The sequence below is a fragment of the Dromiciops gliroides genome, chromosome X, assembly GCF_019393635.1.
Source record: "Dromiciops gliroides isolate mDroGli1 chromosome X, mDroGli1.pri, whole genome shotgun sequence".
NCBI classification, from domain to species: Eukaryota; Metazoa; Chordata; class Mammalia; order Microbiotheria; family Microbiotheriidae; genus Dromiciops; species Dromiciops gliroides.
In genome coordinates, this window is record NC_057867.1 from 38072618 (window position 1) to 38098355 (window position 25738).

Below are 25738 nucleotides of genomic sequence, written 5' to 3' on the forward strand. Positions count from 1 at the left end.
AAAAAAAAAACAAAAAAAGCATTTATTAAGGACTTACTATGTATCAGGCACTCTTCTAAGTGCTAGGGATACAAAGAGAGGCAAGATCAGTTCCCTACTCTAAAGGAGTTCCCAATCAAATGGAAACAGTAACATATAAACTATATACAGAACAAATTGGAAATAATCACTAGAGGGAAGGCATTGGCATTAAGGTGGATCAGAAATGCTTCCTGGAGAAGGTGGCATTTGAGTTGGAAGGATTCAGCAGAGAGGCCGGGGTCACTGGATCACAGAATAACTACAGAGAAGAAGACTGGGAAGGTCGGAGGGCACCAGGTGGTGAAAGTCTTTTAAGGCCAAACAGAAGATTTTATATTTGATCCTAGAGGTGAGCCACTAGAGGAGGGGGAGGTGGTGGTGGTGATGTGGTTATATCTGAACTATAGGAAGATTGATTTGACATTTGGGTGAAGGATAGAGTGGAGTGAGGCAGAGAGACCAATCAGAAGGCTATTGCAATAGTCCACTAGCATAGTGATCAGGGCCTTCCCCAGGGTGGTGGTTGTGTGAATACAGAGTTGGGGAGCACATAGGGGAAATGCTGTGAAGATAGAAATGGCAAGACCTGGCCATAGATTGGATATGTACAGTGGGTAAAAGCAAAGAGTCGAGAATGACACTGAGATTTTGAGGAGTCAACCACCACCAGAACTTCCCCACAGGTCCCAGTGGAGACAGGACAGCCCAGGACCCTGAAACCAAAAGCCCCTTCCAGCTTGGCCTTCCAAAACCATCATAAAGGGAACCAATCCTCTCAGTGAAGGGGCCTAACCCTTCCTTGACGCCAATGGAAACAACATTATAGAAGAGATGTTACCATCTGCTTGGCTGAGGTACCTTCAGGGCCATGGGATCCCTCTATCTGCCTTGTCACTGAAACCTTCCTTTTCTGTTTTCTGACCCATTCGAATTTGAGCTCCTCAGGCACAGGGACTGTCTTACTTTCCTATTTCTATTCTTGATCGGTTAACACAATGCTTTACACATAGTAACTGCTTCATAACTCCTCATTTGTCTATTCATTCTTTTTTTCAGCTTTGCCCCAGAGGACAGGATTAGTGGCAGAAGTTAGGTAGATTTGGGCTCTATACAAAGGAAAAAATCAATGATGATCATGATCATGATACAGGTAGCATTTCTATAGTACTTTATGATGCACAATGCATTTTATGTGCTCTCTCATTTGATTTTCCCAGCAACTCTTTGACATAGGTATGACTATCACCATGATTACTGGAGATATTCTTAAGTGCCTAAACTGGTGCTGGTATCTCCCTCACTAGAAGTCTTCAAGAAATTGCTGGAATGCCATTTATTTAGGGAGATTACAGTCAGAGTTCTTGGTCAGATATGAGTTGGAAATCTTTGAAGATATTGGAGGGGGTGGGCCCACTAGTGGGGCTCACCTTTCAAAACTCTCAAACACCACACCCTGTGTCTTGAAATCTGGCCTTGACATAGATCCTTCCTCAGAATTCTGGGTTAGCTGATCATTCTTTTTTTTTTGGGGGGGGGGGAATGAGGGTTAAGCGACTTGCCCAGGGTCACACAGCTAGTGTCAAGTGTCTGAACTCAGGTCCTCCTGAATCCAGGGCCGGTGCTTTATCCACTGCAGTGCCACCTAGCTGCCCCTAGCTGTTCATCCTTACCCCATGTCCCTTGAGTTTCTGTTTGTTTTTTTCTTTTTGTGTGGCCCACTCAGCATGGTATTTATGGTTACATCAACTTGGGCTTTGATAATTGACTACATTCAGCTCATCTTGTAATGGATAGCATGGCTCCCATTTCCCCTGCAGTTTAACTTAGGCTGGCAAACTTGCCTCCATGCCCATTAGGCCACCACCTTCTTCCCCAGCAGATGCCATTTATGGGTGACAGTGAATGTAACCTACAGGTGACCTGTATCTGTGGCAGCTTGTAAGGGCAGATTAGCTCCCAGTACACTAGTTCTTTCCAACCAGCTAGAAGGGGAGGGTGAGACCATGGCAGGGCATTGAGGGATATGTTAGAGGGATTTGGGTACCAAAGTAATGCCCCTCAAATCACACACCCTGTACGTGGCCTCTCAATTTGCTTGACCACTTCATTTGAAGTTCTGTCTTGAGCCCTGGGATGTTAGCTTACACTGTGCCTCCCCCAACCAAAATCTCTTCCTCAAATAGAAACTGGGAGTTCAGAAGACCATAACTCAGGTCTGCTGTACAAGTTAAAACTGATCACCATAACTGACTAATCTCATTCCCCAGGTAAGAATTCTGATTGCACACTCCCACAATCCTAGTGGCATGGAGTATTTGGGATAGCAGGTACACATTCCCTTAATTTTTCTGAGCTTTGCACTCCCACGTGTCTCACTTGCCTTGCCCTTGTTACAGCTCTGCTTTCCAACAGTGATCTTACCTCCTGTTGGCATATACTGGGTGGGAAGGGATTCTCAAAACAGGTTACCCCCCTGCCCACCCCAGGGCCCAGTACACAGCTGGGGCTCCCAAGTTTTGTCCTTACCTGCACAGCACTCACTCACTCACTCACTGAAATCACACACATGTGGAATTCGTGTTCCACACATACATCTCTCCCTCTCACTGCACCCCACAAGCAGAATTCTCTCAAAACAACTCCTAGCTCTTTGGACACCCCCCTCGCAGTGGCTCTCAAAGTGGCTCTTCATCTCCAAATTGTCCGGCGCCAGCTCTGAAGTCACCACTCACCAGCCTATACTCTTCAGTTACCCTGTTGAATTCGATGTCAGGCCCTATGGGTGATACTTGTCCCTTTTCCTCCCTCTAACCCATAGAAAGCCAAACTCCTCAAAGATGAGATGGATCAGATCACACCACTATTTTGCACATTTTATTTTATTGAAAATTGACATGGATTGTAGAAAGGCTTTGAGCTAAACAGTGCTGGTTCGGAGGTGTAGCTTTTGGCCATAGAGAGCCTTTTGATCAGTGACACCTTTGAGCAAAAAGGGCAAAGGAGAAGGGGAGGATAAGGAAGAGCCTGGAAAACATGCAGAGGGGGGGGGGTCCCTCAAGAGACAGCAGAACAGTGTCAAGGGATGGGGGTAGGGAGTTGTGCATGAGAGAATCTAAGAGCACATGTCATCTAGGTGGAAGTGAATCCAGTAATTCAGGACAGATTGACCACATATGGCTAGCTCTTCCTCCTGGCTCCCAGTCTGAGCAGAAACCCTCTCTTAGGATCCCAAAGGGTCCAGAAGCTTGTGTTAAGAGGGTATCTTTACTCCTATTTGATTGAACACCCTCCTGGCTCTCCCGCCACCTGGGTTTAGCTGGTAGATCCATTTTTTCCTCACTTGTTGAAGGATAGATGATGTCTCTTGAATTTCTCTTCCAGGTTTAAGAATGTAGGATATCAGCCGAAGACAGAAACCCTTGAACTGACTTTAAAAAAATCCAACCCAACCAACCCACTTCTCCCACACCCATGTGTGGTCTCAGATTGGCCATGAGCCCAATTGGACCATGTGGTCTCTGAGACCATAACCAGGTCTCAGATTGACCCTTCGTTGCCTCTGGGCACTTATGAGGTGGGCAAGGCTGGCATTGGGCTGAGGTTGGGTAAGTGCTGCAGCTGTCTCTGCATGACTGATGTTTGGTCCCCATCAAAGCTGGTTCTCTCGTGCCTTGTTAGGTAATGACAAGGCACTTGCATATCAGAAGATGGCCTCTTGCCCGGCTTAGGGACACATGACCATTGGTAATACTCGTGGGAGGGGGGGACACTTGGGGCTGTGTTGTGAGACAATATAGGACCCTAACTCTTCTACAGTGGCAGTCTTCTCCTTTACACTTAGTGCGGCTGCCGAAGACAAGATTAAAAAAAGCTAGAGAGGTAGAGAAAGAGAGAGAAAGAAAACACGAAATTAGCCAAAGAAGTGCATTAAAAGCAAGAAAGTGGGGGAGGGTGAGAGAAGATCCCAGCACACCATTGAGTGTTGTACTCTGGAAATCAGGGCTCTCCAGAGAGCCCCAGGAAATCTGCTGAAAGGGGCTTGTAAGAAAAACACACGCAAGTGAAAATCATTTTGTTTTAATTAGAACATGCAAGCACTTTTTTTTTTTCCAAATCAGCATTTCATATCAAAATGATCTCAAGCAATGGTTGGCAACACAAGAGCCAACTTCTTGGCCCCATTTGCAGGGAGCTGTCCAAGGTACACGTAGAAAAAAGCACTGGCCATTATGAGGTGTGCCTAAAGGCAAACTCTTAAGGCTGCCTTTTGCTTTATATCATAGCAACAACCAAAATTTAGAAAGCTTTCTAAAGGAAAAATGACATTCCTTTTGTCTTTACAGTAAGATTCGGTTACCTGAGAAAGTAAATGTGTTCATCGACAGTTTAATAGCTGGGGTCAGAATTTACTTTCACACATGGGTCATAAGGGGAAAGGGAAGGAAGGGCCTCTTCTATTCTCACTGGAAACACCAAGGGGCCCCTGACACTGGATATCCATCCCCATCTGTCAGATGAGTGGGGGTTAGCCTACATAACCACTAAGGCCCCCTTTCAGCTGTGATGGGCTTTGGTTCTCCAATCCCCACTAAAATAGAGTTCTGAATAAGGTTGTCCATTTTTAGAATCATGGCAAAGGCGAAGGACCCTGTTTTCTAGAGAAACAAACTAAGGTCCTAGGAGGGAAAAGGCCTTCACACAATCAAAGAATGTTGGAGCTAGAAGGGAGTTTGGAAGTCCAATGATCTCATCTGACAGATGGGGAAACCAAGGCTCACAAAGGGGAAAGGGATTAGACCAGGATCACCCAGAGAGTTAAATGAAAGAGATGGGACTGGAGAACAAGTCAGTTTGGTCCCACTGCTGCTGTGTAAATCATATATCCAGAGGAGATGCAGTTTGATGTGGTGGAAGGAAGGCTGGCTTTGAAGTCAAAGGACCTGGCTTTAAATAACCAGCTCAAAGACTTTCGTTTTTGTTTTGGTTTGGTTTTTTGCAGGGCAATGAGGGTTAAGTGACTTGCCCAGGGTCACACAGCTAGTTAAGTGGCAAGTGTCTGAGGCCGGATTTGAACTCAGGTCCTCCTGAATCCAGGGCCGGTGCTTTATCCACTATGCCACCTAGCTGTCCCCTAAAAGACTTTCTATCTGAGAGACCTAGGATGAATCTTGGAATCTCCATGAGCTCTGCAGTAAATCAGAGATTCTCACCTCCTCTGCTTCTGCTAAGGATCAAGATTCACAGATCACCACCCTATAGGGGCATTTGCTTCTTGAATGCAAATAGTCAACCATCAGTAGCAGCCATTACTGCAGAATATACACTCTTTGGAGTCTTCTTTGGAGATATTAGGAAGAGTTGAGATTTTTGGATGTCAAATGGGGAAGCCACAAAGACCTCCAAGAATTTGGCTGTTTGGGAGGGGAGCACCACTGGGTGTTCACTGGGGCCATAGGAAGTATCTTTGCCTGAAGGCCACTGGCCCATTGGCCAACTGAGGTGAAGATATGTCCATGCCCAAACAGCATTGGCATTTGGTTGGCAAAAATGTTTATTGGTATCTGATTTTCACTTTTCCCTAGCTTGGGGGGGGGGCGGGAATCCTCTAATACTAGCTATCCTAAAGGCTAAGCGGGGGGGCCTTCCCCCACTTCCCCACTAAAAACTCAAAGCAAATCCATATGCCTGTGTATGAACTAAATAAATGAGCAATGGGAGCTGCTGGCTGCACTGGGGAGGGCGCCTTAGGCTACGGGATGGGGGTAGGGCAGGCAGTGGTCAAGGGAAGGGCTGATTATTGCATGGGGGGCCATAGCTGGCATGCTAGAAGAAGCTCTCCAAGAAGGAAGCTCAGCTTAAAAGGCCAAGTGTGGGTCCATTCCAGCTGTAGCAGGGAAAACTATTCTGTACACAGCCACGGGTTACTGCAAAGGAAGGTCAAAAAAACGGCATGTTAGCTACAATGTCATTGCCCCAAGATTCCTTTGCTTTCAATCCCCAGAGATTCTTCCAAACTCAGAAGCTTCCTGGCACATCTAAGAACTAGCCATACCCTTCTTATATGGAAATGGGCCACTCATTTTAAAGGACTCCTTTTTTGTGGGGCAATGAGGGTTAAATGACTTGCCCAGGGTCATATAGCTAGTAAGTGTCAAGTGTCTGAGACCAGATTTGAACTCAGGTCCTTCTGAATCCAGGGCCGGTGCTTTATCTACTGCACCACCTAGCTGCCCTATAAAGGACTTCTTGAAGCCCCTGTTATGTGGGAACCATTTGAAAATAAGTCTCTGATGGTTAACATTTTTTTAAAAATCCAAACTTTTGGCCAGAGGCCAAGTTTTGGACCTTCCTTTGGATCTCTAGTATTTTTTTTAATATGACTATATAGATAATTTTAATTTCCTCATCTGAAAACTTCCCATTCATTTCCTTTTACCATTTATCAATTGGGGAATGACTTGCATTCTTAGAAATTTGACTCAGTTCTCTATAGATCTGAGAAATGAGGCCTTAATCAGAAACGCAGGCTGTAAAAATTGTTTCCCAGTTTTCCACTTTCCTTCTGATCTTGGCTGCATTGGTTTTGTTTGTTCAACCCCTTTTTAATTTAATGTAATCAAAATGATCCATTTTGTACTTCATAATGTTTTCTATCTCTTGTTTGATCATAAATTCTTCCCCTCTCTATAGATCTGCCAGGTAAACCCTTCCTTTTCTAATTTGCCTATGGTATCACCCCTTATGTCTAAATCATGCTTTGTATCTCCAGTAGATCCTATTTGCACTGAGCACTTGCTTTATGTATTTTATGTGCTTACCATTTTAAAATTGGAGATGATTTGTCAAGAAAATAAATGAAGAGGTAATAAGAGTCACCAGGGTAGACTCGAATACCCACATATTTTGTGAGATCAGTTTTTGAGTCTGCAGAAGGGAGCTGCCACACCTGGCTCTGGCCAGGCCTTGTGGGCCATCATAAGTAAAGTGCTCCAACATCTCCAAAGAGAGAAGTCCTGGCACTGTATCCTGTTACTATTGATAACATACAGCCCCATTCTCCCTCTGGGCTCCAGAGGAGTCTAACAACATCCCCTATGGAGCTCACAGGAGAGAAACCTGTCCTTGCACTCCTATTCCAGTTGAGGAGTGAAGTGCTTTGGTATCCATAAACTTGCAAAGAGGTTTATACCAACCCAAAGCCTGGAATTTGGCCTTTCTGACAAGGGGTTTGTTATTGGAAGTACCAAAGGGACCTTACTTGGTATCATGCTCAGTCTCATGACAAGGCCATGAGGACACATGTGACAGTGAAGGGTCATGGTGATAGCTATTTCACAAGAGTAGTAGAGGGACTCAGGACTGAAAAAGGGTGAAGGAGTCGGGTTAATGAGGAGATGAATGATTTTATCGAAAGTCCTCAAAGCAGCAGGTGAAAAATGTAAAAGTCATGGTCCCTTAGTGAATAAGCAAGTTAGAACATTATGATATTAGGCAGGACAGTCTAGAGCCAAGTCAGAACTAGGGGGAGGAAAGGGAGGCAGCTTTCTAGGGGAGAACACGCGGTGGGAGAAGACAGCCTAGAATGTTTTTTACTCATGTATTGTTGATGCCATAAACCAACCAAGGGACTGCTTTTGTGCCCGTTAGAGAAGTGGTGGCTCCAGTGAATGGCAAGGTCTGGAGGCAAGGTTCTCAACCCTAGCCTGGGGCATCTGAGTGTCTTAGCTCTGGCCTGGAGGTTGAGGGCAGGAGTGCAGGGTCACAAGGTGGAGGAGAATGGTTGTACCCAGGGACACTCACCCAGGCACTGGAAAATTCAAACTTCTGGGAGGTGCCCTGCAGTAGCCAGGTGGAAAGTGATAGGAGCCAGCCTTCTGGGAGTGCCACCCTGCTGGCTGATAGTAACATGGAACTTTGCTGTCTTCCTGAGGCACGTATCCAAGGTGTGACAGAGAACCTTTCAAGACTTGTCAAACCAGCTGATTACTACTGGGTGATTCACATGGGCACAAATGACACTGCCAGAAGGAACCTAGGAAGCGTGGCTAAAGATTATAAAGTCTTTAGTAAGAAAATGAAGACCTAAGGGATACAGGTGGTGGGCTTAGCTGCTTTTTTTAAATCAAATTAATTTGAAAAAAGTTTAAATCATGGCTATCCAGTGAAGGCAAGGTATTCTGAAAGGAAGAGTGGATTTGGCAAGTGAACCTCCCTTTAACAATGTGCTGTCTGAGAATGGTGATTTGCATTTCTGGCCCATGGCTTAAATATAGGAATGACAGGGTCAAGGCAGGGATAGAATGCACCTGAGAAGACTTGGGAAGAAGAGATTTGCCTGTAATCTTCTTGCAAGATGAACTAGAGGCCCTAATGCAAGAAGGCAAATTGGACCCCACAAGTGTCATGGAGATTGGTAGAATATGGTTCTGGAAGAGAATCCATATTTTTTCTAAAAGATCCAGAATGGGGAAAGGTGGGACAAAGCAGTATCGTCTACTATGAAGATACCCTCATGAAGAAATACAGTAACCAGAGTGGGGGAAGTGTGGTGGGGAAGATTTGAGTTATGAGCAACTGAGGCAGGAACAGACGTGATGTTAACATCAAAGTATATAGTACAGGCCAGCTGCACAAAGAAGTAGTGGGGCAGCTAGGTGGCGCAGTGGATAGAGCACCAGCCCTGGATTCAGGAGGACCTGAGTTCAAATTTGACCTCAGACACTTAACAATTACTAGCTGTGTGACCCTAGGCAAGTTATTTAACCCCAACTGCCTCACCAAAAAAAAAAGAAGTAGGGAAATTTAGCAGACAGATCACAAGCAGGACCCAGAATCAGCTTAGGGTAGAGGCAGCAGGGAAATAACCAGGATGGCTACTGTTGTTCTTTCTGGAGAAGGCAAAGCCCTGAGAATTTCCTGACTTGCCTTAATGATCATTTCATCCTTCCAAAGGTCAAGGGAGCAATGTGGGTACATTCTCTTCTGAGTCTGAGTCTCACCAAAAGAAAGGAACTGGTTGTTAGGGTGGAAATGATGGGAACTCTGGGGAGAAGTGTCCACTGAATAGTAGAGTTTGTGATGTTGTTTGTCCCTCGTTTTCTGAGAGGACCATGACGTAGGGAGGTGACTTGCAGTGAACTGGATTTAAGTGAGGGAGGGCTGTGCAGAGTCACCAGCCTCACTCTCTCCTCCACAGCCATCTGCATCCAATGGCAAGATATACATCAGGACAACTGGAGATGGCCCAGGATGTTTGAGGCAATTGGGGTTAAGTGACTTGTCCAGGGTGACATAGCTAGTAAGTGTCTGAGGTGAGATTTGAACTCAGGTGCTCCCAATTTCAGGGCCAGTGCTCTATCCACTGTACCACCTAGCTGCCCCAGAGTTTGTGATAGAAAAAAGAGGAAAGGAAAGCTGGGCATACAGAGCCTGACACATATCTTAGATCTGGTGAAAGTAAATTATAAAGGAGTCAGGGAAAAGATAGGTAGGAGCTATGGCTTACAATCTGTAGGAGCAGTAAACACAGGAAGGACTGGAAGTTCTCAAAAATGGAATTCTGAAGACACAAAGGGAAACAATCCTGATGAGGAAAAGGGGGAGCTGTCTGCACCACTGATGTCCAACTCATAGACACAGGGGCCACAAAACCAGATGTAAGCATGTCTGCTGGCTGTATATTGACTTAGAAGACCACATATTCACATTATCTGTATTCTACTGTATTTTTATTTCTTAAATATTTCCCAATGACATTTTAAGCTGGTTGGGCTACAGCTGGTGGGCTGCCACCTGTTTGCCCCATCTGCTCTAGAGAGATCACTTGGGATGCAGAGGGAACTCACCAAGCAATGGAGGTCTAACAACCCCATGTACTAGAGATGTTAGCAAGGGGGAAAACTGGAAGATGAATTCAAAAGCCTCACACAGTCCGGCCAAAACAGTGTCAGGAGTGGTAGAACACAGAGGGAAGTGAGGAGAGCAAGAAAAGTTAAGGACAATAAAGAGGGGTGTGTGAGGGCATGTGTGTATGTGTTCATACATACATGCGTATACATGTACATGTATGTGTAAATGAATGCATATGTGCATGCATATATGTGGATATGTACACATATGCATATGCATGTGCACTTCATGTCTATATGTATAGGTGTTTGCATGTATATTTTAAAAGATTTACTGGGGCAAACAGGAGGTTCAAAGAAGGGTGAGAATGGCCACTCAGGGTGTGGGAGATGACGACTAATGATGGAGAGAAGATGTCACTCAACTCTTTGGAGAGGCGGGCTTTGGTTTTCTTTGCTAATGAAAATTTCCTTGGGCTGGAAGAGAAAGGAGAAAAATGCTAAAAGGAAACTTCTTAGTAAGGGACTCTCCTGTTGCCCTTGAGCACCTTGAATCACCTGACCTGGATGAGAACAGACAAGGGTCTAAGGGGATGAAGAATCCAGATGAAATTTCCTTTTCTCCTAGGAACAGAGACTCACACATAGAATGGGAGAATGCCAGAAATTGTCCAATGCTACTCCTATGGACAAGATGGAATGATGTGGGCTAGAAGCCAGCAGGCCTCTGTGCCTGGTGAACACTTGTATCAACCGATCAGTAAGGGCAAAGATGCGTATCAACTTGGCAGATGAGATAAACATGGGAGGGCTAGGTGAGGGACACAGTGACAGTCAGGATTCCAAAAGACAGGCTAATAGCAGACAACATGAAATATAATAGGTATACATTCTTACGCTTGGATTTTTAAAAAAATCATCTTCACAGGGACAAGAGAGGGGATCCTTGGCTAGACACTAGTTCTGGTAAAAAGGATGGAGGGAGGGGTTAACAGACTGATAACCACAATTTACAGAGAACTGACAGATCCTCACCTATCCCCCATGCCCAGGCCAATGAATTGCCTGAGGCTGATTCCAGTCAATTCCGGACTCTTGATTTGTTTTATGGATCTTCCAAACAAACTATCCCCTCCCAAAGATTCCCAGGCTTACTTCCAGGACTTTAGGCTATTATGTAAAAAGTTTCATTTACATTAAGTAGTGAGAGAAACTCACTCTTCCCTAGAACAGTCTCATAGCTCCCTATATAAACCCCGTCCTCAGTCCTCATCTTTGGATATTCCTAGCTTTGTTTGGCCATACTCCCAGTTATAGCTCCTCTGCCCGGATTAAAGATCTTAATTCTGTTATATTGATGAGGCAATTGGGGTTAAGTGACTTTCAGTAATTTTCAGGTTGACAACTGCAAACTTAGTAAGGATCAACGGGCTCTCAGTCTGCATGAAGAGAATGTTGTTTCCCTGGGGGGAGGGGGTGGGGTGGGGGTCACGTCTTAGGCAGGACACTGATAAGCTGGAGGTCCCTGATGAAATACCATACAGGTTTGAATGGAAGGAATTGGACGTTTAACCTAGAGAAGACTAGGGGACTGCTAGAAGTATTTTCAAGTATCCCAAGGACATCATGTGGAAGAGGGCTTGTTAGCGGGGGTTCCCCTTTATTGGAAATGTCAAGCACATGCTGGAGCTCGCTCCCTCATTGGGATGGGGTGGGGTGGCGGAAAGGGCATCCCTGTTTAGGTATCCATTGGTCCCCTAACTCAGATACTTTGCCAGAGCTTCAGTGTACTGTGGGGACCTACAGAATTCTATAACCCTACAGAGACCAGAAGAGAGGGGGGAAGGTGTTCTTAGTATAACCCTGGCACATGTCAGAGCACTCCCTCCTCGGCAGCCCCAGAATGAACCAGCAGCTTCATTTAACACTCCCCCTGCCGCCATGATTATTTCCCCTTCTTCCTGAGCATTGGGTCTGAAACTCACTACTGTGCTTCCCGATCATGTGGCTGGTCAAATTCGCAGGAAGCCATGGCTGCCTTCTTAACTGGGGAAATGAGAAAATTAGGCCTCCTTGTCCCCTAGGGCAGGCCCATCTAAGCCCTTTTCTTTTCTTTTTTGTTTTTTGGTTTTTTTTGGTGAGGCAGTTGGGGTTAAGTGACTTGCCTAGGGTCACACAGCTAGTAAGTATTAAGTGTCTGAGGTTGGATTTGAACTCAGGTCCTCCTGAATCCAGGGCCAGTGTTCTATCCACTGTGCCACCTAGCTGCCCTCTTTTCTTTAAAAAGAAAAAAAATGTTGAAAACTATCTTTACATGTAACTGGAAAAAATACTATTAATACCCAATAATACTCAACTAATACCCAATAATTGAGCCCTCTCTTGCAGCAAAAAATAAACAGAAACATACAAAAAAGTGATTGGATCTGACAAAAGTATACACCACCCTACCCTGCCTCTCTGCATCGGAGGAGGGAGGGAGGTTTCAGAGCTGTTCTATGGGACACCCCCCCATACACACACACACACACACACACACACACACACACACACACACACACACGTTGAGTTTGGCTTTTTAAAAATTACTTAAGAGGGGCAGCTAGGTGGCGCAGTGGATAGAGCACTGGCCCTGGATTCAGGAGGACCTGAGTTCAAATCCAGCCTCAGACACTTAACAATTACTAGCTGTGTGACCCTGGGCAAGTCACTTAACCCCAACTGCCTCACACATACACACACACACACACACACACACACACACACAATTATAGAGTTGCATTTCCTTTTAGTGTCTAATGCTTGGGGGGGGGGGCCTGGCTAACTGCAGTTCTGGCCTGTCCTAGGTTGAAAAGCTCTGGCAGTATCCTGGGTGGGGAGTGGGGCGGGACAGAGACACCAGACTAGTCAGAGGAATATCACAGCACTTTAGGCTTTAAAAGAGATTTCATCTTATTTGAGTGTCAAAGACCTGTTAGGGAGGCAGGACAGGCAATGCCATCCCCATCTAACAGATGAATCACAGGGCAGGCAAATGCACTACCCAAGTCACCCAGAAAAGTGAGTAGGCCAGGACGGAAGCCCAGGTCTCCTAGTTCTTTCCAATGGGCTACGTTGGAAAGTGGATCTTAGCCTTTTAAACTCAAATTATTAGCAATTTTACGGACAGATATGTATATAAGGATGATAACTGTACACGGATATATTCATTAGGCAGTAAGCCTAATAGCCAACAATAACAATAACTCGTTTTTCTAGAGCTTGAAGGCTTACAGACTACAGGCTGCAGGCATTCCCATTCCTAATTTATAAATCAGGAAACAGGCCCAAAGAGGCCAAATGTCAGTCAAGACACAGCTTATTAGTGTAAGCCAGGATTAGGGCTTTTCTAACTCCTGGCACTTGACACGGTAGAGGAGAGAGAATTGGATCAAGTTGTCCAATATCTCATAGCCTCAGTTTCTCTACTTGATTTTTTTTAAAGGTTGGAGGAAGAGGATGATAACTGCTTGCCTATCAATTCCAGGGCATTGTTGTGAGGATCCAGTGAAGTTCTAGATGTTTTTTGTTGTTGTTCAGTTGTGTCCTATGCTCTGTGACTCCATTTGGGGTTTTCTTGGTAAAGATACTGGAATGGTTTGCCATTTTCCTCTCCAGCTCGAGGAAACTGAGGCAAAGAGGGTTAAATGACTTGTCCAGGGTCACACACATAGTAAATATCTGAGGCCAAATTTGAACTCAGGTTCTCCTGACTCCAGGCCTGTTGATCTATCTACTGTGCCACTTAGCTGCTCTAGACAAGACATAACTGTCATAAAAATCTGTAGGCAGTGGCCTGGGAGGGAGTAGGCCCTACCGTTCCAGCTGCAGTTATGTGCTTGCTGGGAACAAAGAGCCTCTCTTTGATGGTAAGCCTTACACAGGAGCCAGCATGCATAGTCCCACAGAAGGGGTGCCTCAAGCCATCCTGAGAGCAGGTAGCAACAGCAGGAGGTGAAAGAAAGCCTTGTGCTTGGCCCGTAGCAGAGAGGGTTTTCAGGGTTGGCTGCCTACGGGTCCCAGGAAGGACTTGGGGGCTGGTCACCAACAGCCGCCTATAACCTGGGAAAGGAGGCCAAAGTTTCCAACGAATCGGGGTTTGGTTTGGCTTTCGGTTACAGCAGAACTGTCTGACTTCACGTGCTACAATTTGACACTAGTTTGCCCAAGGTTGTTTCCAAAGGTGACCAGAGGCAGATTTGCTCTGAGAACCCTAAAGGCACCAGTGGCTGCCCAAGTGCAGAGAAACCCTGGTTCTTTGGAACCCAGCTGAGTGGGTCCCCTTCTGGCTCCTCTTGACTTTGATTAGGAGGACCCATGTCCAAGATCAGCAGTTCAGGGATTTAGGACAAAGAGCATCATCCAGGACCTGGCTTGGACTCCCGCCACCCTTGGTTCCATCTCCTGCCCCTTCGTCTCCATCTCCAGGACTGGGCAGTGAGCTCTCAGAACAATGACACCAAGGCCTTCACTGAGAGGCAGCATCAAAGAAGTAGACTGGGCCCTGTACTTGCAGCCAAGAAGCTGGGTTCAAATCCTAGCTCTGTCACCTACTACTGTGTGACCTTGAGCAACTCACTAGCCTTTTCTGAACCTCAATTTCCTCAACTGTAAAATGGGAATTATCCTATTTGTCATACTTATCTCACAGAGAGGTTGTGAGGGAGCCCTAGAGTGCTATGGAAATTGAGAGTGAGGGTTGCCATACTCTATTTACTGAGGCAGAAAAGTAGCCTTAGACCTTTGAGAAAAACTTTCTCTTCAACTTAAACATTCATTAAGCACCTACCAGGAGAACACTGTGCTAGGCACCGAGAGTGAGACCAAGTTTCAAGAAGGAAAAATAAAGTTTTATAGGAAATTAGCCAATTTTTCTGTTCCCCAGAATAAGCCATTCCCTAAATTTTCCAGTGAATTGAGGTTTGATCTAATTACACAAAGGAGTGGGGGGAATACTTTGCCATTCTTGCCTCTTCCCTAGGCTTTGAGAAGAGTTGATAAGGCCATACTCAGGCAAGCGAGAAGGTACTGAAAAGACTGTCCCTGTTTCATGTCTGAAGGAAGCGTGAGGGGGCTGACCTTTCAAGCCAGGCTCAGCATGTCCTCATGAACTCTGCCCCCCAATCTGGTGGCTCTTGGGCTGCTCCCCATCAATGCCGCCTGCCTGGTGAAAGTGCCAACATGCCAGCCACAGGAGAGGGCTTGGCCACTGCCAACGTTGCCTCCATCTACACCACAGCTTTGTCCCTGGTTGGACCTATATCTCCTAATTACTCTGGATTTCTCTTCTGCCAAGAGAGTTCATGACCCAGAATGCAATGAGTGCTCAATAAATGGGTGAGTGAAGGTCCAAGGATTTGCTGAGCTCCAATTAACCTAACCGAGGAAAGGGCATCCCCTTCCATCTCGGGGTATTCTCTCTGCCCTCTACCCCTCCCTGAACCAGGCTACAAAGAGAGAGAACAGGTTGGCCTTGGCCTTAGCGCCTAAGAGAGCTTGTTTTCCAGCTTCCTTTAAGGCCTCTTCTGACCTGAGAAGCAGCTCTTTCGAGGGGCTGGAGAATTCCAAGCACTAGGGTAACTACTGCCCAAGAAGAAGCATCTTGTGCTGAAAGGCAGAAGAGGAGACTGGTCTATTTTGAAATGAATCAAAGGCACCAGGGATCCTTAAGGGACTTGGGGCAGCCCAGGATTTCTATTCAAAACATTGAACCAGGACCACGAGACTTTTTAAGAATTGGAAGATGTCACTCGCTAGAGCTGAAGGAAGGAATATAGTGTACCCATCCCCTCCAAGCCACCTGGGTCTACTCTTGCCAAGCTCTAAAAGGCTCACCAGTCAAACCTTGTATCCTCACAGTTCCTAGTATGGAATTGGGCATGGAGAAGGTGCTCAGTCAATATGTTCTGAATGGTTAAAAGGAATTTATCTTTAGGGTGGCCTCAGAACTGAGGCCTTCTGCACATGGTGGATGATGGGGTCTCGTCCCCTGGCCACCAAACTCATTTTTCCCTTTGTGAATTTCCCATTGTTAGCAGTCAGGGGGATACTGGCTTGCGCCAAGGGGGAGCCCCTCTCGGACTGTAGCTACGTCAGTCTATTTCTTCATTCCAGGGAAATCTGAGACAACTGGGAAGGTGGCTCTTTTTTTTTTTAAACGGAGGAGGGAAATGCCCCAGAACCCACTGCCAGGTCTATTTGAATTAATGAATCACGGAATCTTACCAGGGCCCTCGTGCTCACGCAGCATGCAGCAAACAGCAGAGTTAACTGTAAAACAGTGAGAACTGATGAAGATGGGAGTGAGGAAGGGAGGGGGGCAATCAATACATCATGCAGGTTAGAGATCAGAGAGAAGACAGGTGGGGGTGGTGGGAGGCTCGGGGTCACGGTCCCTTCTGCCAACCTACCAGCAAACATCTCTGTGTGCGAAGCACACCTTACCTGAACCCAATCACTTGCCCTCATGCCTAGAGGAGACAGCCGTCGCCCCCAGCTGGCCTATTCTCCCAAGCTCCCGAGCTTCGGGCAGTGGAAGGGCCACACAGGGCCTGCCTGAGCTCTGCCGACTTCTCAGGGCCCAAGGTGAGGTGAAGGCAGGGAACGGGGGCACTGGCTCTCATTTTGAGGCTGTGTGATCTTGGGTGAGGAGTTCAGCTGCTCTGAGCTTCAGTGTTCCCATCAGTAAAATGGGAATAACTGCCCTGGCCGTACCAACCTCACGGCGTAAGTGATGAGGTCACATACAGGACAGGGATGGGGCCTGGACCTGAGATTTCATTGACCTAGGGAACTCCCAGATCAGGAAATTCTCTCCATCAATGCAGCTTGGACCCTCCTCAGCAAATGTCTAGGCTTAGAGTGTCTTAGAACAGCGAGAAGGGAAGAGCTTGTCCCAGGTCACACAGCCAGTTTGGGTCAGAGGCTGGACTTGAACCCAGGGCCTCCTGCCTCTGAGGCTGGCTCTTTATCCACTATGCTGCACTGCCTCTATAGTCAAGAAGGGTCTTCAGGTGAAAAAACCCAAAACATTTAATTGAGTCAGATCAGGTTCTAATCCTGGCTCTGTCACTAACTTGCTGGGTAACCTTGGGTACGTTCCTTCCTCTCTCTGAGCCTCAGTGTTCTCATCTGTAAAATGAGAGCATAAAAACAAATATCTTCTATGTTCCCTTCCAGTTCTGGCATGAAACACACCTGTGCAGTACAGCGCCACATGCATGTGTGACTGCTTTTCTTCTTTGTGTGTGAAAGCAGCCCATGGCGATGTGGAAGTGGGCAGCCTCTACCCTCTTAGGGCCCTTCCTTCCTAGCTGCCTGCCTGACCCATCTTACTCAGGCCCCGATTTTACCAACGTTTTTCTTAGCTCTCTTCCTCCCAGAATCTCCCTCTAGCAGGGGTTCTTAACCTTGGGTGCTGGGCCCCTGGGGCCATCTGGTGAAACCTACATACAGATTTCTTCTTGGAATGCAGAGAATCAAATACAGAGGGAAATCAATTCTACTGAAACTAAGCCATCAAGAGTGTGAACAAGTTCTTGGACCCCCAGGTTAAGAAACCCTGGACTGGAGACCAATATTTTCCCAGATGGTTCTCAAGTCTGGGGGCCTGGAAAGCTGGTGGGGCTAGGGAAACACCAAAGGGTCAGGAGAAATCCTGTCCAGGAGTACTATCCCTCCCTCAATGTTCCTTCCTTCTGTTATGGGAATTTGAGACTATTAAAGGGTTTTTGTTTTGTTTTTGTGGGGCAATGAGGGTTAAGTGACTTGCCCAGGGTCACACAGCTAGTAAGTGCCATGTGTCTGAATCTGAATTCAGGTCCTCCTGAATCCAGGGCCAGTGCTTTATCCACTGCACCACCACCTAGCTGCCCTGCCCTCAGTCTTTTTTTTTGTTTTTTGTTTTGTTTTGTTTTTTTGCGGGGCAATGGAGGTTAAGTGACTTGCCCAGGGTCACACAGCTAGTAAGTGTCAAGTGTCTGAGGCCGGATTTGAACTCAGGAACTCCTGAATCCAGGGCCGGTGCTTTATCCACTGCGCCACCTAGCTGCCCCCCCTGCCCTCAGTCTTAATGGGAACAGGAAAGCCCTGAAGTCCAGGAGACCGCCCCAGCGTGGGAAGCAAATGGCCTCAGGGATCTTGCCACCAGAGAGTGAACAGGATGCCACTGAACACCAACAGGGCAAATGGAGGCTTACAAATAAGGTTCCATCCCTTTCGTTTATCTCATTTAGACCACAAATCACCTCCCACTGAATGCTGTTGAAAGAGGAATCTAGGCACACTCTGTGGGTCACGGACTCACAGGCCCTAAATGGGCCATTCAGGGTGTTTATGGAAACAGCTATCTCCTGGAACCCATGCACCCCTCGAGACAGGGTATACCTGTCTACACGTGCATGCATGGATGGAACATGACAAAGAGTGGCTTCTTCCAGGTTGCAAGCTGATTCCACAAGGCATGTCTGCTCCTTTTCAAGGATTCATGTTGGGGACGGCTCCACTGTACAGGGTTACCAAGTCAGTAAAAACATAGTTCCTGACATGATCGCTGAATGAAAAAGATAATTTCTAAAATCAAGAACCCTTCAAATGGTCCCTGGAGATGAGGTGGAGGGAATTCAGCTGTGACACTTCAATCACTCTCTTGTACAGACTCCACTGAAGGCTTTGGCTAAGTGGAAAAAGGAGGCTGGGATCTAACCCAGGACCAAAGGGATAATAATAAGAACCACAGCAGCTTATGTTCCAGAGGGCTTTGCAGTTTGTACTGTGTCTCTTTGGCCTTTGTACCAGCCCTGGGAGTTAGGTAAAGTAAGTAACATTATCTCTATTTTTCCTGTGAGGAAACTGAGGCCAAGAGAGGGGAAATGACTTTCTCAGTGTCTCTTTCTTTGTCTCTCTGTCTCTGTCTGTCTCTCTCTTTCTCATACATACACACAAACACATGTGAGTGCACACCAACAAGGATGTAGTAGAACCATGACTCAAAGTCTCAAGCCCAGTGCTCTTCCTGCTATCCCACAGGGCCTTTCCGAACATGTCCCCCATCTCCCTGGTCTCCTCTGGGGGGCGAATAAGCACAGTCACAAAACACCTTTTCCTTCTTCTGCCTCTGCGAGAAGAGGCTAAGGATGCACTAGTCTCGCCTAGCTGGAAGTCAGCAGAGGAAGCACAATTAGGCTCTCCTTCTGCTAGCTTGCCAACTCCAATGATATGTAAATCAGCTTCCTAAAAGCTGCAAAAGTCTTCCCCTTAACTTGGGGCCAAGTTCTAGACCAGACAAATATGCTACACCAGCCAAAGGGCCTACTGTGGAACCAGCCAAAGAGGGGGCATGGAAGCGTTAGGGTCAGTGGGGAGCCTGGGGCATTGAAGGGTGGGAACAATGGGGAGGCTGAGGTATGGAAGAATAGGGACAATGGGGAGGTTGGGACATGGAAAGGCAGGAGCAATGGGGAGGCTGGGGCAATGGACAAGGGACCCAGCAGTGCTCGCTTGGGTAAGCTCCCCCGTCTGCTGTTAAGCTGTGTTGGCCACAGCTGCTGATAGCAGCATCTGGATTAGAGTTGAGTTAAACAGCAAGCATGGGCCAAAACCTAAAGTTGGGAAGAGAAGAATTCCCCTTGACCTATATGCTGAGCTCACTCTAAATCCCAGGCAATATGGTTCCCATTTGGTCCCTTCTCTCTCTTTCTCTCTCTCTGCCTTTGGCTTTCCCTTCTGGCCCCTCCTGATCTTTCTTCCGGCTGCCTCTGCTCCTGTATTCTCTCTCTCCTTTCCTTGCCTTACCCTGCCAGCAGGTGATCACAGAAAGGGTCAACCCTTCTGGAGAAGCAGGGCCCCTGGGGCCACATTTCTCCATGCTCCCCAGGCCTCTACCCCAGAGGACCTAGGAGCAGCAAGGCTATTCCAACACAAGAGCTGAGTAGGCTCAGCCCACCTCCCTTGTGAGAATTTGGGGGAGTTGTGCAGACAAGACTCCCAACACCATCCTTCCTCCCCCCAAGGGCCTGTTCATGCCTGAAACAGCCCTGGGGAGAGCAAGAGGAGGAAGCCACTAGATAACTTTTTGGGGGTGGGGTGGGGCAATGAGGGTTAAGTGACTTGCCCAAGGTCACACAACTAGTAAGTGTCAAGTGTCTGAAGCCAGATTTGAACTCAGGTCCTCCTGAATCCCGGGCCAGTGCTTTATCCACTGCGCCACCTAGCTGCCCCAGGAGGAGGAAGCTAAACCAAAACCCCAATCAGCCACTTACTTCTTCTTCTCTTTGTCTCTTTTGAGAGTCTGGGAGCTCCCTGCCTGCTGTCCCTGGGACAGCTCGGCCGCTGACTTCCTCTGTTTAAAGGCATTCATTTCTTCATCCAGAGTCTTCTTCTTGTCCTCCAGCTTCTTCTTCTCCTCCTGGTGTATCTTCTTCAGACGATCAAATTTCTCATGCAGCTGTTAAAAAAGAATGGACAACAGGAAATTGTTTTTAAATATGCACGGACAAAAGTAATGCAGCTCAGACAAGAAAAGGAACCTGTCAGTTGCAGGGAGTAGGGTGTGTGTGTGTGACATCTGCATCGAATATCTCTGATGAAGTTCTTGTAGCCAAGAAATTTAAGGAACTGATACAAATCTATAATGTCCAGAGGTAGCAGGGCAGGTGGGTCAAACTCAAATAGAAAGGGGGACCATAAGGATCCCTGCTAGTGCATATCAACTCAGAAAACCACATATTAGGATTTCTGGGGTGGAACCAAGATGGTGGAGGAAAGGCAGTGAGCTCTCAGAACTCACAACATGATCACTCCAAAAAACCTCCAAATAATGCCATAGGACAAATCCTGGAGCAGCAAAACATACAAAAGAATGGGCTGAGATCATTTTCCAGCCAAAGACGGCTTAGAAGGTTAGCAGGAGGGGACTGCTGTGACAGGGCAGGAGTGGAACCCAACCCCAAAGTCACACTGACACAGATACACATTTTTCTTAATTTTTATTTTCTTTGACAATTCCTTAATCTGAAGTTTTGTTTTTTAACTGTTTTCTCTCACAGCCTAGCTAATGGGACTTCAATGAAAAAAGAGGACTTTCAAGTATGTGTGATGAAAAGACCTGAACTGAAGAGAAAAGTTGACTTTCAAATATAAGACACTAGAGAAGCATAAAAAGGTAAACAGGAAAAAGAAATTAAGAGGGATGTTAAAAGGTTAAACTTTTTACATTCCTACATGGGAAGATGATATGTCTAACTCATAAGAACTTTCTCAGTATTAGGGCAGATGATAGAAACAAATTTAGACAGAGGGCACAGGTGGGAATTGATTATGAAGGGAGGATATCTGTAAAGTATTTGATTTTTGTTTATCTTTTTTTATGGGGTGGTTTGAGTTGGGTGATATGCCTGGGGTCATGCAGTGGGTGAGTATCTTGTGTCTGAGGCCAGATTTGGGCTCGGATCCTCCTGGGTCCAGGGTGGGTGCTTTGTCTACTGTGTCACCTAGCTGCCCCATGATGACATCTTTAGGGTAAAATTGAGACGTGAGAGGACTGCACTGGGGGAGGCGGAAGGGGAGAGGTAGAATGGGGTGAAATCCCACAGGAAAGAAACAGGAAAGGGCTTATGGAGTGGGGGGAGAGATGGGGGAGGAGAAGGACAGTAAATGAACCTTACACTCATCAGAATTGGCTCAAAGACCTTAATCTCATCAGAGTTGGCTCAGGGAGGGAATAACATACACACTTAGTTGGGTGGAGTAATCTATCTAACCCTGCAGGAAAGTAGGAGGGGAAGCAGATAAGGAGGGAGGGGTAAAAGAAAGGAGGGCAGATTGGGGGAAGGGGGCCTTTTGAGGAGGGATAGGGTGAAAGGAGATAGAAAATAGAGTAAATATCATGGGGGTAGGGAATAGGATGGAGGGAAACAGTTACCAATAGTAACTGTGAAAAAGAGAAAAGGAAAAAAATGTACAAAAAATATTTATAGCAACTCTTTGTGGTGGCGAAGAATTAGAAATCGAAGGAATGTCCATCAATTGGGGAATGACTGAACAAGCTGTGGTATATGATTGTAATGGAATATTATTGTGCTATAAGAAATGACAAGCAGGATGATTTCAGAAAAACCTGGAAAGACTCATATGAACTGATGTATAGTGAAGTGAGCAGAACCAGGATAACATTGTGCACAATGACAACATTATCGCTCTATTAGCAATTGTGAATGACAACTACTCTCAGCAATACAATGATCCAAGACAATCCCAAAGGACTAATGATGAAGTATACTATCCACCTCCAGAGAATAAACTGATATTGATTGAACACAGACTGAAGCACGCTATTTTGCACTTTTTTTTTTACTGGAGTCTTTTTATGTGAAATGACTAATATGGTAATGTTTTACATAATTGCACATGTATAACCTATACTGATTGCTTGCAAACTTGGGGAGGGGAGAGGGGAGGGAGGGAAGGAATGAGAGGGATAGAATTTGGAACTCAAAACTTTAAATAAATAAATATTTTAACCCCCCCCTACATATTAACACTACGTCCTGTTGTATTTTTATTTATTTTGTTAAATATTTCCCAATCTGGTCCCCTTCCCCCTCAACTCAGGAATGTTGCTGGCCAGGATGTGGACACCACTGATCTTGGATCCACAGGGGGATCAGAGTTCAAGTCCTGGCTCTTAAATGTACTAGCTATGTGATCCTTGACAGTGTCCAGGATGACTCTCTAAGACTATATATTGCAGAGAAGGTGCCAATCTGTTTTTGTTTTTGTTTTTTTTGTGGGGCAATGAGGGTTAAGCGACTTGCCCAGGGTCACACAGCTAGTAAGTGTCTGAGGCCGGATTTGAACTCAGGTCCTCCTGAATCCAGGGCTGGTGCTCTATCCACTGCGCCACCTAGCTGCCCCGAAGGTGCCAATCTGAATTGGTAGAAGGAGTTTTCTCATCTGAGAGTTTCCTAGACCAATGCAATCCCAAGTCCAGTGCCTATTCCTAAAAAAGACTAGTTTTCAAAAGTAGAATTGCAAGCTATTAACAATCCCATGATAAATGTCCCAAATTGCTAACACTAGATATACAAAGATCAAAACAGGAAATTGATGGAATGAAATGCTTGGGATGATTGGGCAGAACAATTTAGTAAATAGCTATTTATACATTCAAAACATGATTCTAAGCAGGAGTGCAGAGGCTTTACTAGTTTGCCCAGGGGATCCAGAACACACAAAAGACCAAGAAATCCTGACACGGGCTGTCTCTCACTGTGTGAGGCCACACTAGAACCTTGACCTTCCAAGACTGGTTCAGAGAAGAGAGTCAGGACTTTGCCTTTAGGCCTGAGAGGCCAATGAGCCTGTGGTCTTTTCTATCCAGGCAAAGAATACAAGTGCTGGACAACAGCTGCCATCCTCAATATCCTGTGAGGATGAAGGGATCTCATCAATTTCTTTCTGGGAAAGGAAGACGCCTCGTAGCTTGGTCCCTCCCCCCCCCCCTTTTTTTTTAGTGAGGCAATTGGGGTTGAGTGACTTGCCCAGGGTCACACAGCTAGTTAAATGTTAAGTGTCTGAGGCTGGATTTGAACTCAGGTACTCCTGACTCCAGGGCCGGTGCTCTATCCACTGCGCCACCTAGTTGCCTCTAAATTTATAGTCTTTTTTTTTTTGCGGGGCAATGGGGGTTAAGTGACTTTCCCAGGGTCACACAGCTAGTATGTGTCAAGTGTCTGAGGCCGGATTTGAACTCAGGTACTCCTAAATCCAGGGCCGGTGCTTTATCCACTGCGCCACCTAGCTACCCCCCTTCCCTGTTAAGAGAGAAGCCAGGGCTGGGCCTCAAGTTACCTCTTTCTCAGCTTCTTTGAGCTCTGCTTCTTTCTCTTTGACTCTCTGGACAAACATCTGCCTCATTTCTTCCTCCTTTCTCTGGAGCTCTCCCAGGAACTCATTCCTTTTGGCTTCGTAGGTTTCCTGCAAACTATAGAGAAGACTAGTTCATGAGCCCATTCCTCCACATGGCTTCTGTTTGGCCCAAGGAAAGAAAAGACCCCTGATAATAACACCTGCTTCTTACTGGCTCCTTAGAGGCTCCATCCCACCCCCAGTTCTGTAGGTGACTGAAATACTGGGTCACAATGCCTGGCCTACCTGAACATAGGAAGCTTCAGAGTGTGGCTGGAGACAAGGAAGCAGGGGGCCCACCCAGCCTCCGGCATCAGGATCCCAGTCCCCTCTCTCCCTACCCTCCTAGAAGACTACACTGACTTGATCTCCAAGGTAGGGCCTGTATGTTCCCTTTTCCCACAAAGTATCCCCTGGACCTGCTTGGTGGTGGGAAGTGACAGCTTGGGATCAGATTGTTCTCAACTCTGGGCAGATGTAGTGGGAGGGCTGGATGCCAATGGACAAGAGCGCTGTCTCCAGATTCAGGGGATTCGGGCTGAAATCTGCCTCTGGTACTTACGTTATAATGTTGGCTGAGTCACTTCACTTGAGCTAAGCCTCAGTTCTAGCTGGAGCCTTGATCTGTGTGAATGTAGCTAAGACCTTTCATCCCTCTGGGCCTCAGTTTCCCCCTCTGTTTAGTGGGGAAGGGGTAGATGGTCTCTGATGTCCCTTCCTGTCAGGGGCATGCTTGGGCCCGCTCAAATTGTTGCCCATAGTTGAAAGGTAGGTTTTCATTGTGGGCCACCAAATGCTACCAATCAGGGATGGATTTATTGTTTTGGGTGACTGGCTAGATCAGAGCTGTTGAGCAGGTAGCTCCTGGGCCACAACACTGCCCAGTGTAGCCAGAACCGATTCAAATATAACTAGGAAATGGTTAATAAAATCACTGAAAAGACAATGAATATTTTAAAACGAAGTCAATGTGGTGGGGGGGATCCCTATGTATGATTTGGTGGCCTCCATTTCTATTTGAGTTTGATGCCACTGCTCTAGATTTTAAAAAGTGAGGGGAAAATGTGAATGTGCAGATTAAACTAAAAAATGTGTTCTATGCCTATTTTCTCCCTGGAGAATTGATTGTTAAATGTTTACTAGCAAACCCCTGCTCCTGGCTCTAGAATAGGGTCCTAGATGAGACTTTGGACAATTCATTTCATCTCTGTGGGACTCAGTTTCCTTCTCTGTAAGACGAGGGGGTCTAGGGCCACAAAAGAACTTCAGAACCTCTGCATTCTAGAAAACTCCCAACTCAAGCTAATCTGACGCCCTCTGGTGGCAGCCTGAGAACTTGCTAGGCTGTCTGCAGGTTGATCCTCTCCTAGGTCTTTGCTCTTTCCCCACTAAGAGCAGGCTTCATAAATAGGCCCCAGACCCTTGCTAGACCCCAACTAAACTGCTCTAGAAGCATCCTAGTGTATCGTGTCCCAGGGCCATGCTGGGGCTCCCAGGTCTCCCTCTGGAGCTGGCTACTTGGGCCAGGCTGTACCTAAAGGGTTTGTTGTCCGGGTCCGTGTCCTGGAAGCCCATCTCCTCCAGTTTGCAGCGACGATAAAGTTCATAGTGCCGGCTGTGGGTCTGCTCCCGGAGGTCCTCCATATTCACTCGAATCAGCATCTCCCGGAGCTTCACAAAATCACAGTGGGCCTCGTTCTCCACTGTGCAGTTAGCATGGAGGCCCAGTTCCGAAGGAGGAGCCCGGAGATGGAAATCAAAGGCATTTGTGTTAGCGGGGGTCATCACAACAATGACTAGCAAGTGCCATTTGGGTTTTCCATCATATCTGACTGTTTACAAAGCTAAAAGCAGAAAGCCTAGTGGTCACGTCTCCTAACCTCACCCTAGGGCCCTTTCAGAGAAGGGGAAACCTAAGAAGGAAA

General features: G+C 46.6%; 1 protein-coding gene across 5 annotated transcripts in view; it reads right to left on the reverse strand.

The window, feature by feature from the left end:
• Window positions 1–2875: 2875 nt before the first annotated feature.
• SEPTIN6 (septin 6) overlaps window positions 2876–25738 on the reverse strand; it is a 64553-nt gene continuing 41690 nt past the window's right edge. For 2 of the 5 annotated variants that reach the window (XM_043974022.1, XM_043974026.1), the window contains exons 7-10: window positions 25348–25516; window positions 23757–23889; window positions 20168–20352; window positions 4083–5945 (exon numbers count right to left, since the gene is read on the reverse strand). In XM_043974022.1, coding sequence (XP_043829957.1) covers window positions 5921–5945; window positions 20168–20352; window positions 23757–23889; window positions 25348–25516 — 512 coding nt within the window. In that variant the 3' untranslated portion in view covers window positions 4083–5920. Of the gene's footprint in view, window positions 3893–4082; window positions 5946–16133; window positions 16179–20167; window positions 20353–23756; window positions 23890–25347; window positions 25517–25738 lie in introns of those variants that run through there. The other 3 variants (XM_043974025.1, XM_043974024.1, XM_043974023.1) reach the window with 3 other exon arrangements.